This window comes from Molothrus ater, chromosome 2, assembly GCF_012460135.2.
Source record: "Molothrus ater isolate BHLD 08-10-18 breed brown headed cowbird chromosome 2, BPBGC_Mater_1.1, whole genome shotgun sequence".
Taxonomy (NCBI): domain Eukaryota; kingdom Metazoa; phylum Chordata; class Aves; order Passeriformes; family Icteridae; genus Molothrus; species Molothrus ater.
Window position 1 is genome coordinate 26607147 of NC_050479.2, and position 15012 is coordinate 26622158.

The 15012-nt window shown below is 38.6% G+C and overlaps 1 protein-coding gene across 1 annotated transcript in view; it reads left to right on the top strand.

Annotated features, from left to right (window-relative positions):
- Window positions 1-15012, top strand: part of TMCO3 (transmembrane and coiled-coil domains 3) — a 33783-nt gene that overhangs the window by 2741 nt on the left and 16030 nt on the right. Inside the window, exons 2-9 of the mRNA XM_036393987.2 lie at window positions 95-637; window positions 5183-5362; window positions 6963-7154; window positions 7944-8072; window positions 11013-11105; window positions 12207-12393; window positions 13336-13453; window positions 14047-14242. Of these exons, the coding sequence (XP_036249880.1) occupies window positions 191-637; window positions 5183-5362; window positions 6963-7154; window positions 7944-8072; window positions 11013-11105; window positions 12207-12393; window positions 13336-13453; window positions 14047-14242 (1542 nt within the window). The 5' untranslated portion in view covers window positions 95-190. The remainder of the gene's footprint in view (window positions 1-94; window positions 638-5182; window positions 5363-6962; window positions 7155-7943; window positions 8073-11012; window positions 11106-12206; window positions 12394-13335; window positions 13454-14046; window positions 14243-15012) is intronic.

The window sequence follows — 15012 nt, forward strand, 5'->3', positions numbered from 1 at the left end:
GTACAGGCAGCTGTCTTGGATTTATTTTCTACATTTCTTTGATCTAACAGCCCAATGTTACCATGTTTGATAACTGATTGGTACTATCTTGCAGCCTGCTGTGCATACTGGAGATGCAGAAACCATGTAGCAGAAAGCTTTGAGCAGCTGTGGATGATCAGTTTCTCCCAAGAGGAATAAAAAGCGAAGGATGAAGGCGACCGGATTTATTTCCCTGTGGACGTTGGTTTCGCTGCCTTGTGGCCCATTAGCCAACCCTGCAGAACGTGAGGATGTAGTGAAACATGCAATAAAGCTGCACCGTGGGAAGGGGGCTGGGATCACTCAGAGGAAGCAGTGGGTGCTGGAGAGCTGCAGAAAACTCTCTGGTCTTCTTCGCCAAAAGAACGTTGTTCTCAACAAACTAAAAAATGCCATAAGAGCAGTTGAGAAGGATGCAGGACTGTCTGATGAAGAGAAACTTTTTCAGGTGCACACCTTTGAAATTTTCCAAAAGGAGCTAAATGAAAGTGAAAACTCAGTCTTTCAGGCAATTCATGGCCTTCAGAGAGCTCTACAGGGTGACTACAAAGATGTTGTAAATATGAAAGAAAGCAGTAGACAGAGACTGGAGGCCTTGAGAGAAGCTGCAATTAAGGTTGGTTTCCCCATGTTTGTTACTAGACTGTTCATTTTCTACTTGTGATTTTAACTTTATTATGGCACAATTTCAGTCTGTTTTAATAAAAAAGGGTATCTGCATAAAACTTGCAATGTTTACTGTTTAATGAAGTATTTGTTTTCATTAGTAAATTTACAAGTAATTTTGGTATAGCGCTTAAAACTTATTGGCAATTAATAGTTTTTATCTCAAAGCTAAGTGTAATCATAAGACCTATGGCAAATATAATGTTAAAGGGAGAGAAATAAGAAGAGTGAATCAGTGCACATAGCAGAGTTGCACTAGACAAGCCAGTGGCACTAGCTGAGTGGAAATAATGCCATGGTGAAATACTAAGTTTTTTTCCATTTTAAATGAGAATTGCTCAAAGTCCACAGTCGAAACAAAATTACTTGCTGCCTTTCATTTCCGTGTTTGCATAGATATGAGCAAAATGGACGTGCAGAACAGTAGGTGACTAGATTTTTAAACTCAGTATTGCACTCCTAGCCTAAGAAGTGCAGGTTTGAAATGCAGTGCTTCCAAGAAAGAGTCAGCTGAAATAACTTTGCCAAGAAAAAACACAGATGAGTAACAGTTGAACACAGACACTTCATGGAAAGTTTGAGTTCCCGTGTCTCATTAGGTTGAGCACAATCTGCCACTGTCTTCTGGATTTGGTAGTGCTCAGACTGTGTACTGAAAGTCTCCTATTGAGAGAAAATGCAATTTAATCTATTTGGCATTGCAATTGCTCTTGTCCTTTCTCTACTCCTCAACCACTGGAGGAATATATTAAGAATTTTCTTTATTTTCTGTCTTCCAAAAGAAGAGGCTGCCCTTGCACAAGGGAGCAAGAGAAGGAATAAAAATGTAATTGGCATTTAGCATTTGAGTTGTGAGAGTCTCTGAAGGGCTTTTGTGCTAAGAAATGTGCAGACCTTGACAGGTGAAGTTGGAAAGAAATTATGTGCAGTAAAGGTCTCCAGTGGATTGTGCCAAGATAGGCTGGTAGAAGTAGAAATTAGGATGTAAACTTGGCAGAGTGGAGTGTTTCTGTGCAGTGGATATGAAGACAGAATTACAACAAATTTGAATAGGGAATAATTTGGATCTAGATGTATGCCAATGAACTGCTTTATATGACTTGTATAGTGATACTTTATGGTAGTGGCAGCCTCTGCTGCATAGAAATGTCATAGAAATTGTCACGAGCTTTACTTGGTTTTACACCTTTTTTCTTTCTCAGAGCTTGCAAAATAGAAGCAGTGAGGCATTCCAGAACTTTCTTTCCCATTTACCTAATTCCTGGTGATGTTACTCTAAAATAATGAAGTCTATTTATCCTTGAACTTGAGAATGGTGCTTCTTCTAGAAGGAGGCCTTTGTGTACAATTATGTGTTTTAGAGGTGTGTCCTGTCAAAAGTTTACTTTTGCTGAAGTGGATTGTGCAGGCTTTTTTTTTGTATTTACTTGAGTGAGCAATCTTTTGCACCTTCCTTCTTATGCCATGCATGTGGTTATTTAAACAGAGTATTTGTGGTCCTAACCTTATAACTGTTGTATAAAGAGAAGCAAAAGATAAAAATGGCATGGGATACATATGTTTTGGACTTGTTCTTAGTTCATAAGACACAGTAGGTCCAACTTTGTCCCAGTTTCATTTTACTGTCATGATTATTTTGTTGGTATACTTGTATTTTCCTTTTGTTGGTATATTTGTATTTTCCATTCATTCAGTGAATGAATGGAAAATACAAATAAATGTAGGGGGTGCTGGACTCTTCCCTTTATTATTTTATTTCTATTGAGTAGAAATGCTTGGAAGTCATTAGTGCTGGGATATGTATGTATGTCTGATACATTTCTTGCTGGTTCTGCTGCTGTGAAAAGATGTAGTGGGATCATTCACAGTGTGGGGCAGGGAGAAGTAAGAAAGAAACAATGAAGATGGTTTCTGCCTTCTTTTGCTCCAGGATCCTGTTTGGAAGTTAAGGAAAAAGCAACAAAATCTTACCTACTTTTTAATTAGCTTCTAATTTCTTGGATACCTTCTAATCAGACATGGGTGGAAAAGGAAAAATGACTTGCAAGTATTTCAAAGATGCAACTTCTTCTGCGTGTGCTTTTGTCTCTGAATACACAGTAGAGAGCAACAGCAATTCTGCATTATGAATCAGCATTGCCCCAAAGTCTTAATCTTCATTTTGCTCATATGTTTTCAGGTGTACACAATATTAAGTACACAATCTTTATCTGTATTACTTTGCTTAAGAGGTTGCTTGTTATCCTCATGATCAAGTGTCTCCAATCCCAGCCTGAGCTGCAGAACAGTGTTTGTACTGTGATGCAATTCTGCTTAGCATGTAGCAGGTTGTTTGAATTAACTTTTTATGGGCACCATTGCCTGTGGTTGTCCCAATCTACTGCTATCACATTTGTCTCTTGATGGAAACAGATGCCACTTTAATAGACTACAAAAACCTTAATCTTCGTTAATTGAAGGAACTTGCAGCTAAACTCTTATTTTTTCAAAGCTTTTCTACCTTGCTATTCAGGGCAAGTTAACTTCTGTGAAATTAGACATTATTTTTATGTAGTTTGCCTTTAGCTCTGTTCAGCCTGTTTGTCTTGGCCAACGGAAAGGACTGAGATGGGCTCCTTGCACCCAAAACCTCTCCCATTTTGAGGGGAAAGAATCTAACCATTATCAATTTCACCTTGTGTTCTAAGCTGTTGCTGAATTAGCAGAGAATCTGCAGCTCATATGTGGGTTGTTTCTTACATCTTTTGAGCTATGTCTGCTAGCAGAGAGCAACAGAGAGGAAATGTTTTTCCTTGAGGCTGTATGAGAATGACTGTGTCTCCTACTTCTGTGTTGCTTAAGAAATAATTGTTGACATTGGGCCAAACACATTAATAGTTACATTCTTCCCAGCTCCAGCTATTTTGGGCTCTGGGTAACTTTCACCGTGAGGGTGTAACTATGATAGCTCTAAACACCAGCAGACACCAGTACTGTGGTTTCATCACAACCAGAGGCATTCATCTGACTGTCAGGATTTCAGAAGGGTTCAGCTGCAGTTACTGGTTGTACTCAACATATTCTTCTCTTGGCATCAAGGAATTGACTGAATTTTGTGCATGTTCTTGTGGGTTCCAAGGAGAAAAATGTCCATCTGCAAATGTGTGGAGGAGGAGACACTCTAGTTATTTAAGCATAGTGTTTAGGACCATTTAATAAGCTCAGGTTATTGAAGATATCTCTGGAGGGGAGACAGATAAAACACACAACCTATGGGAGATGTATGTTCTCTGATTTCTAACTGGGCATGGCAGGGGCAGGGCATCTGGAGACAGCAACTTGTGTTTTCTGGGAATTGAGTCAGACCTATAGATTGCTTGCATTTTTTTGCCTGGTTTTTTTTTTTTTTGTTTGTTTTTGTTTTTGTTGGTTTTTTTTTTTTTCCCTTTTTAATAATATTGGTTCTTTAAAAGAGCAGAAGAAGGGTCTCTCTCATCCAGGTATTCTCAGCATCCAGAATCTAACTGAAGGGAGCCCTGTCCTTGTGTGTGTTTCCTTATAGCTGTTCTTTCAACAATCTTTAAAAGAATAGAGGCTTGTAAAGGAAAGAATCTTTTTCCCCCAAAACCCTCAAGTTCTCTGTCAATACACAAAGTATTCTGTTTGGTTACTGTCATGGTAACTATGTAAAAGGTGTTAGACCCAGTTGTTAGTAAATTAAGCTTTTTAGTTATCTTTTTGAACCTGAAACATCATAACTTTATCAGGGAAATTACTGAAATATTTTCACACCATATCAAACCATATCAGCATATTTTCTCTTTTTACTTCAGAAACCTAGTAATTTCAGAAGTTGTCACTGCAAGTTGATAAGAGACCCAAACTGAAATAGGGTGAAAAGTCGCATGTTTTAATTCTGATTGGAAAAGTGCTTTTTGGGAAACATGAACAGGAAGCTTGGCTAGAGTGATTGGCTGCTCATCTCTACCTCAGCTCTTTTTTTCTTCCTGTTTCCACAGTTACTGTAATTTTTGAATACCATAAACAGACCTCTTCCTATGTTTATAAAAGGGCTTATGAAGTCAAGATGCATTGTGCTTTACATCTAATTTGTTTGTTTGTTGTAGATAGTATAGCTATGCTTTCAGGGTATTATGCTTCACTTCAAAAGCATGAAGTTTTAAACTTTATTTGGCTCTGAATTGTTTCCTAGAGTTTCTCAAAGTAAATCCTTTCTTGTATTTTCTGGGTCATAACCTTGGGGCAGGTCTGCTGTTTAATGTAATAGAAAAGGCTATCCGTGGGTATTTGGTTTGGTTGTTTTGTTTTCTTGCCCACTTACCCAATGAAAATTGGCACAAGAAAAAGCAATCTTTAAATATCTTCATGATGTTTATATTGCTTTTGCAATTCCACTGATAAAATGTTTTGTGTCAAAAGAAGCACACATTTATGTCAAACGTTTTTTCTGCTCAAAGGCCTGCCAACACTTTATCTGTGTTGTAAAATTCAACAGGAAGAAATGGAATATGTTGAACTTCTAGCAGCAGAGAAACACCAGGTTGAAGCCCTTAAGAACATGCAGCACCAAAACAAAAGTCTGTCAATGCTTGATGAAATTCTGGAAGATGTCAGGAAGGCAGCTGATAGATTGGAAGAGGAAATAGAAGAGCATGCCTTTGATGACAACAAATCTGTAAGTGATGCTTTAGACTCAGTAATTTCATTGGAGTGCATTTATTTATAGTTGATGTTTGCCCTGTGTGTTTCTCTTGTCTTATATAGTTGTTAGGATTTTAGTGATTTTAGTGAAACAGGAGTAATTGCTCCTTTTTGCTGGTGATTTCTGTGGTTTTGATTTGAAGGTGCTCCCTGCAGCTGCCACTTTGACAGGTCCAGGTGTGGTGCATCTGAGTGATACAGCCCGTGAGAGGTGTGGCATCTCTGTGGTGGTGGGGACTGTGATGGTTGGACTTGCAGAATACGGAGTTACCATGTTCAGCGTTGTCTCCACTTTTTAATTTTCTTCAGAAAGTTATGGCAGAGCAAGAATCCTTGCAGTTGGTTTTCACAGTCTGGGAAAAGATATATTTTTCAAAGGAAAGCCCTGAAATGTGTTTGTGATGTTGCATTCTTTCACATCTGACTTCGTTTTGTACCTTGGCCTCCCTGCACTGATCCTTGTTTCTGTGTTGCATGATGGGACAGTATCCTTCAGGTAAGGCTATATGTCTCTAGAGCCAGGAATACATCACTTTATTCTAGTGTCCCATTTTTCCATCCTTAGAAAGACTCCCTAAATTGGTCCTGTTTACATAAACATGGGTTATAGTTCATTTGGTTTCTGCTCTTGGGAAGTTTTTGTTGACTTCCAGGTTGACTCCCGAGGTGAGCATAGCTCTTGAGTTCTGCTGAGGAGGCAAAACCAGTTTCTCTGTAGCAGAGAGCCAAGCCGTGTGTGGTTTTGTTCGGTTTTTTTGTAGCTGAGCTCGAAGCGAGAGGAAGTGGAAGCAGCTTTGTGACTTGGCGTGCCGCGGATCGAGCGGCTGTGCCCGGGGGAGCCGCACCTGGCGGGGCCGGGCCGGGCCGGCGAGCGCCCTCTGCTGTCCGGCCAGGGGGGAACGGCCCCGTCGGAGCGGAGCGGGAGCTCTCCTGCCGCACCGGGAACTCTCCCTGCTCTTCTGCTGTGGCTCCATCCCTGAAAGGAACCGTGAAATGCTGCCTTGAGGTCTATGCGCTTCTCCATCATTGCAAGGAACGTTTTTATAAACTAAAACAGCGGAATTTTAGAATAGGGAAGCTTTAGTATAGTAATCAATATTCTGATAAAGACACAAGCTTCTATTAAAATATAGCCAAATAGTGAAGTTTAGCAGGTAAAAATGAAAAAAAAAATCTCCACTACAGCCTGTGTTCAAGAATTGCTGTTCTGAGAAATAAAATCCTGAAAATAACTAGGCAGAAACAGTTCTTATAATATCTCCTTCAAATTTACAGGATAGTGACCTTTTCTTAACTTGGAATGCAGGCTTTAGTTCAGATTTTTGTGAACTGAATATCACTTAGTAATCTCCAATTGATTTTGTTCAAGGTAAGAAAATGTTACTTTTAAAGACATCGAGTTTTGATAAAGAGATTGAAAGATTTTTAGAGAAGAACCCTGCAGTATTTTTAGTTGGTGTCAACAAGTTCTCTAGAAACTTCAAGCACAGCTAATAGTCCTTCTGTTATTATGATATGCTTAATTGACTCCCCTTTTTTTTGTTTGTTTGATTTTTTTTTTCTTTTTTAAAAAGGTAAGAGGTGTAAACTTTGAAGCTGTTTTAAGGGTGGAAGAAGATGAAGCCAACTCCAAAAGAAATGCTTCAAAAAGAGAAGTAGAAGATGACTTAGGACTTAGTATGCTTATTGATTCTCAGAACAATCAGTATATCCTTACTAAACCCAGAGACTCAACCATTCCTCGTGCTGATCATCATTTCATAAAGGTAATAATTTTAGAGACATTCTTGTCATTCACTTTTGGATTTAGTCCCATAAGTTGGCATGTCAGTACTAGGTTGGAGTGAGTATAGTTTCAGCATTTGTCTGTCTGAAGTTACCCCAGTATTCATGACTCCCCCACCTATGGTGATCCAGCCATGTCTTCCCTACTCTTAGGTTTGTCTTCACAAGACTGATCATGATGCCACTCTCTGTTTTTATTTCTTCTTCTCTTGTTGCACCTTTGGGGCACTGTCCCTTCTGTCAGACTACAAAGTGTTAAAGTTACTGCCATGCTTAATAAGCCACTTGCATGTTGTCAGTAAAAAGAATTTATCTGGTTGTGCCTTGTGATGAAAAAAGGGATACTGAAAAATACATACACATGGTAGAGGTTTGATTGTATTTGTGCTTTATGTAGAGTAACTGGATTGGGATTTTTGTTTCAATTATAAAACCCAAAACAGTTCTGTTTCACCATGTTTTAATGCAAGGTGTCATTCCACCCAGGAAATTGCCTACTTTCTATAATATATTTAAAATATTTATAAGTTCATTTAAAGTCCCCAGTTACTTAAGGTCGGTACCTCATCTGCTTCACCTGAAAAACTTCTGTGCTTACCCCTGCAGCAGCACTGATGTTAATTTACAGAAGTTTTGTTTTCTTTTCACACAAAGTAGTCTGCATTTAATTTTACAGTGCTATTTGTCTTTTGAAAGCTAATAGTCTTCAATTTCATCCCAAATTTATGTGTCCTTTATACTAATGCCTTTGTAAATCTTAACCTATTTAGGATATTGTGACAATAGGAATGTTGTCTTTGCCGTGTGGCTGGCTGTGCACAACAATAGGATTGCCAACCATGTTTGGATATATCATCTGTGGAGTACTCTTAGGACCCTCAGGACTAAATAGTATCAAGGTAAGTGTGCAAGTTAATTCTTGACTGATTAAATTCATTGAAATCTTTAAAAGTCGTTTTAAAAGGATATGGTATTGCCAGCCTCAAATGTAATAAAAAAAAATATTCCCAAACCTGAACCTTCAAGAGGAGAGCTTCAAATTTTATGTCTTTGAATAATTTTGTTTTCAATCTTTTTTTCTCCTATAAAATTATGACAATTGTTGAAAGTGAAAACTGAAGGTTGTGTGTTGTGGAAGTTTTATGTCAGGTGTTTTTTTTCTTTCTTTTTAATTTTAATGATAACGCATCACAATTGAGAGCCAAATTATTTAAATGACATAAAATATACAGAAACTTGCAAAAAGTCAGTGTTGACAATGGAGGAAGCATTTAAAACAATAATTCCCCAAGGAACATAGCTTGGCCTTCTAGAGAGTTATTTTGCACCTCTGTAGTGTTTCCATCCACCCTGGTCCCCCTGTTCCTTTCCCAGTACCCTGCCCACATTCCTGAGGTCTTTTGAACCTTTTTAGCTCCATCATGAGTACCTGTGGAACTGTGAGCTGGGGCTGGCTGGGCATGTTTTCATTAAGTGCTCTGGTGTGCATTAACAGATTGTTTAGCCAGCAGGCAGAACACAACACATGCTAGGGCTGCACAGTAATGCCTGCTTAAGTTGCATGTGTCTGTTGCATTGATATCCATGAAACCACTTGGAACTTACTGTCTTTGCAACATCTGCTCCCTACATGGGCTTCTGTTGAGAATGATTGTTGAGCTCAAAAGCAGGGATTAGTAGAAATTGTAGGATTTAGTTGATCTTGTATTGGAAGAGATAAAATAATCTCAACCTCTGTGCTGTACATAATTTCTGGGTTGAAAATGTCTGGAAAGTTTGATCACTTAGACTGAGAAACAAGTCTGTAAGCTTGGCATGAGAAAGAAACCCAACAACAAATTTTCAGGATACTTACATTGAAGAAGATTATGTGGTCAGAACAGATATGAAAGAAGTTTCTTAAGGACAGTTTAAGTGACTTGCCTTTTTCTTGTGAAGCTGTGATTATACATTATTCACCTGGATAATACTCTTGTTGACTGGGTCTCTTGTGTTTGGTCTCTTCTCCATTTCCTAAAAAAGTTGAATGCCTGAGAAGCTGAGAAGGCAGGCAGATTCTAATCTGGCAGAAAAGCTGGTTTCCATCCTCACTTCTGTAATTGATGATAAACCTTGTTTTCTTCTACTCTGGCCCATAAATACATATAAAAGAAATACTAGGATTTTAAAATACAATAGACTATTCCAGTCAACTGCCTGAACACTTCAGGGCTGACCAGAAGTTAAAGCATATTATTAAGGGCATTGCCCAAATGCCTCTTAAACACTGACAAGCTTGGGGCATCAATCAGCTCTTTAGGAAGCGTGTTCCAGGGTTTCACCACCCTCTCAGAAAAGAAATGCTTCCTAGTGCCCAGTCTGAACCTCTCCTGGGGCAGCTCAGAACCATTTCCACTCATCCTGTCAGTGCATACCAGTGAAAAGAGCTCAGTACCTCCCTGTCCAGCTCCACTCCTCAGGAAGCTGTAGAGAATGATGAAGTTGCCCCTCACCCTGCTTTTCTCCAAGCTAGACAAACCCAGAGTCCTTAGATGTTCCCCACAGGACATTCCTTCCAGCCTTCCACCAGCTTTGTCCTCTTCTGAATGCATTCAAGGGCCTTCACATCCTCCTTCCATGGTAGGGCCCAGAATTGCACAGAGTGCTCCAGGTGAGGCCACACCAACACTGAATACAGCAGGATAATTTTGAGTGACTGGTGATGCTCTGTTTGATGCACCCCAGGATGGGGTTTGCCCTCTGGTGTCTCACACTGACCCTGCTGTTCACCAGCACCCCCAGATCCCTCTCTGCAGGGCTGCTCTTCAGCCACTCCTCTCCTCATCCATACTTGTGCCTGGCATTACCCCATCCCAGGGGGATCAGAATCCAGCATTTTGAATTTATTTGTTAAATAATTTCCTCCCATTAATCATTGCCTAATGCTCCAGTGTATTTACATCCCTCTGCCAGGCATCTTGTCTCTCAAAAGAGTGAACAGCACTTCCCAGTCTGTTATCAGCAGCAAACTTGTGAGTGGTGTGTTCACCTCCTCCCTTCTGATCATTGATACATGTCTGTATCTATTGAACAGAACTGGCCTGAGAACCCTGAGGGTACACACCAGTTGCCAGCCAGAAATATCCCCATTTTTCTGTTGTGATGAGGAAGACCACCATTTTTCTTGCTGTTGGATCCTTCTCTCTGTAGCACAAAGGCTGGTTGGTAATTGTGCTGGTCTGAGATGGATGTGTGGAGCCTGTAGGATGGAGGACCACAGCAGCCACAGTCTAGCAGAAAGATTATACCAATAGACCAATAAAATAACTAGCAAGAAGTGACTTGTGGAATGCAAGCCTTGGAGATTTAATAGTACATGCATAAAACATAGCCTATTTTTTTTCAATCAGCAAGAAAACTTACTGTTAAGGAAACTTTCCAGTCTGACCATTCACAAGGCTCTCTGCCTTCTTCATTCATGCCCTTGGTTATCCCAAAGATAACTTACTGGACTGTAGTTCACTGACACTTGTTGCAGGCTCCTACTCAGAGTTCAGTCTCCATCTCAGTCTGCAGCTTGCCAGCCAAGCCACCTGGATCAGATGTATTCCTCAGCACTTCCCAAGATCAATGCACATGTGCACATGGGGTGGCCAGCACTCTCCCACCAAGTTACTGCCTAGTAATGGGAAAAATAATTGCACTCCAAAGGTGCTCTGGGAATTTCTGATGTCATATGAACAGCTACTGAACTACCTGTGAAAATGTAATGAGAATCAATTTGTTTTGTAGTGTATTTCTGATTTTGTATTATAAGTTGACTGCTGTGCACTGATTTCTTTTCTTTTTTCTTTCCTAAGTCTATTGTACAGGTGGAGACATTAGGAGAGTTTGGTGTATTCTTCACTCTCTTTCTAGTTGGTCTGGAATTTTCTCCTGAAAGATTAAGAAAGGTATTTTTTTATACTATCCCTGCTGGGGATTTTTATAATATCCCTGGGATTTAATTGCTAATTACTGAATCTGCAGATTTCAGTTATATTTTAGATTTTTATACAGTCCCTACAATACACTGCCGTAGCTTTGTATGTTTTTGAAAAGACAAATGTGACATTTGCTTCTGCACTTTGGAAAGACCAGAATGCATTATTTATTCAGTGTCTCAAAAAAAAATTACATTTACTCCCTATTTTAGTAAAACAGTTTGATTTCTAGAAAAATCTCTCACAGTTTGACAGTCCATCTCTGCTTTATTTTAACATGCAGTAATGTGCAGTTGCTGTTATGGAGTGTCAGTGATGTTTGCCATTCCTGTTATAAGAAAAATCTGAAAGTTTAAGTACTCCATACTGAATTGATAATACATATTCTGCTGGCTAATAAACTGATTAAGCAAGTATGTTGACACAATCTGGAATATTAAATTATGTGGCCACCAGAAATCAGCAAAAACTACTAGTTTCTTTTGGTCTTAATTTAAAAAGTTATAAACCAGCTAGAATTTTAATAGTGGAAAGCATGGCTACAAATATGTGAAGACTGTATATATGTAAAGAATTGCACTGTGTGATCTATTCCTAAACTGATGGTTGTGAGTTTGATACTAGAAAAGCTTTAATTTAAATATGTTACAATTTATGACCCTTTAGCTTAATCTGCTGTTTCTAGTCCATCTAAAGTCCAAGATAACAATAAGTAATTCAAGGGTTCCTAAACCATAATAGGTAAATTGTTGCTACAGATTTGCTTCTGCACTAGTTTGAGGTGGGTTACTGGTATTGGTATTGGTGTATTGTATGTATTTCAGGACCAATAGGCCCTTAGTTTCTCCTTCAGCTTTGGGAAATTCACCTGGTTTCTGGCAGGGAGTCTTTTGGGGTGCAATATCTACTCAGTGTAGTAAGTTGGGTGTTTTAGGTGATAGAGTGTGACGATCCATTACTCTGTGCTGTACTACAGCCCCAAATCAAGCATCTTTAACTGCTTATTTGCAATAAAAAACAATGAAACTTAGCAGTGAGAAAAGTGTCATAAGATCTTGTTTTGTTCCCAAGGTATGGAAAATATCTTTGCAAGGACCCTGCTACATGACAGTACTGATGATTGCCTTTGGTTTACTGTGGGGGCATTTGCTCCAAATTAGACCAACACAGAGCGTCTTCATTTCCACTTGTTTGTCTTTGTCAAGCACACCGCTGGTGTCCAGATTTCTTGCAGGTAGTGTTCGAGGAGATAAAGAAGGTAAATATGACTTTAAATGTGGACGACTGTAGTATCTAATAAAATTTGAAAGAAGTTGACTTTGTAATATTACAAGATAAGCTAGCTAAAAAACAAAACCAAAACCCACTCTTAAGCCTGGTTTACAAACAATCATCCTTATTTAACACTGGCCAGTGTTGTGTGTATTCTTGCTAGGAAGTGTACTTGATTTGTACGTAGCCAGTCCTCTTTGGGCAAAGACAGCATAGTACAGCCATTGTAGTGCTCTCCATTGAGAACTGACTTTACTGAGTGTCTGAAGTCCTTGAACTTTTTAAGAGGTTACCAGATTAGCCCACTGCTACCTGTCATCAAGGCAGAAAGGTTAATTTAAAAAATTCACATCCTTCTTCAGGAAACAGAAACCAGTTCTGATTGTCTTTCATAGCTAACAGCTCTTCAAATAAGGACCTTCAAGGGTCATATTTCTAGCTTCTTAAATACTTTTAAATGTTTCCTTTTGAAAGTTTTGACATCGTGCTTTCTTTCACTTAAATCTCCCTCATGCAAATTGTGTTAGAGTACTCCTCACCCTCTAGAATATTCATTCTAATGCCAGAATTCAAGGTGTATATTTTACACATGCTGGCTCGAATGTGTCTTCAGAATAACGCCTGTAAACTCTCAGTAGAGGAATTTCACTCAATGTGTAACTAGTGCTTAACTGCTAAGCAAAGTCTGTTTTTATTGTGTAACAGAAATTTCATATTAATATTTTGTTTGCATTTTAATATGTCTTTATAGATACATTTTAATTTACCTACTAATGGGGAAAAAAGTTCGTAAACTGCTTTGAATGACCTTCAGCCCATTAAGAGCTATATTTGGCTTCCATTTGATTAAGCCTTTTCAAAATTTGAGTGTTTGCAAGCATTCATAGTTTCTGATGACTGTTTTCATGACCATTTTACTGGTGTACAGGGGATATTGACTACAGCAGCGTACTGCTTGGCATGTTGGTGATGCAGGATGTGCAGCTTGGTTTATTTATAGCTGTCATGCCTACACTTATTCAAGCAGGAGTGAGCACATATTCCAGGTAAAAAAAAAATCATTGTATGGATCTTCCCTCTACCCCTTGCAATTAGTATGTAGATTGCCAATAGGAGTGTGAAAGCACTGCAGTTAATGTCAGTTCCATGGAAAATAGGCACTCTGTTCAGTGAGATTTCCTTTACTGTTCCTGCTTGTCATGAAGTAGAAACATGTAGTTGTCATATGAAAGTAGTTGTATGAAAATAATCTCTTTGCTATAGCTGCTTTAATCTTGTGTGGTAATTAAAATTTTGAGTGAAAAGTTTGTTACTGTAAAAAACAAGTTAATTTCTTCGCTTACTTTATTCCTGCAGGGCATGCTTTTGTCAAGGACTTAGTGATAGTATTATTGTGCCTAATGGCTTACCTTGGAGATTAGTAAATGAAAATCTTTCTGAGTCAACATGGAAGTAAATTCTAGACTGTAAAAGAGGTTTCTGGGCACTCTACAGATTTAGTCTTATTTTTGTTTACTAATGTATCTAAATACCTTCCTTATTTGAGCATTTATGGAATTAGGTATTTTCATTTACGGGGAACTGGTTGGGAAGTATGAAAGCACTTGAAAGAAACTTTTTGTTTGTTCTTCTCTTCCAGCATTTTCAAGGAAATTCTGAGAATACTGATCCTGATTGGCCAAATTCTGTTTTCTCTGGCTGCTGTTTTTCTTCTGTGTCTTGTTATAAAGACTTATCTCATAGGACCGTATTACCGCAAGTTGCACACAGAAAGCAAAGGGAATAAAGAAATCCTCATTCTAGGGATAACTGCATTCACCTTCCTTATGTTAACGGTAATCTTTTGAATTGATAAAACATTTTTATACATGGGATAGTTTACTTCATCAGTCTTCAAAAGCCATCACACTTAGTGTTATTGCATATACATGTGCCTCTGTAATTGTCTGGTTTTAAATTGTTTTAAAACAACCCCCAAATGTTGATGATTCCTGCATTATAGCACAGATGAGTAAGAAGAGATCCAATTTGAATGTGAATCAGCTGAAATTCTGCTGTTTAGATCGTGATAAATCAGATCATGATTCCTAAACTGGCTTTTAATACAGCCAGTTTAGGAATCGTGATCTGAGTTTTAACTGTAGGCTACTTCATGCATTTGAAAATCATTCAGGATGGGTTTTGAGATACTGATAATGACATTCGTGACATATGCTCACAAATTTCTTCTCAATAGCAAATTCTCAACATCGTTGTTACTGTAAAATCTTTTTGTGTGAGAAGCACATTTTGGGATGAAATTAAGAAAGTAGAGAATTCCTTAAGGTTTATGGATTTTGATTAACACTATTGGGTGTAGTTAATTTTCCCCTGAATTCTCCTTTTTTGTCTCAATCTCATGTTTCAGCCTTCTGAAAAGCTATACTGCTGGAGAGCAGAATGTGACAGTTGCTTGATCATGTAATGGGTTTGACACTCCATTATCCTGAATGTGCAGATTGTTACATCCCCTGAGAATAATTAAGCCAAAAAGTTCCTGTGCCTCTTTTCTAGGGGTGTTAACTTAGTTAATACAGTCCAACAGGAAAACCTGACCTTAGGAAGA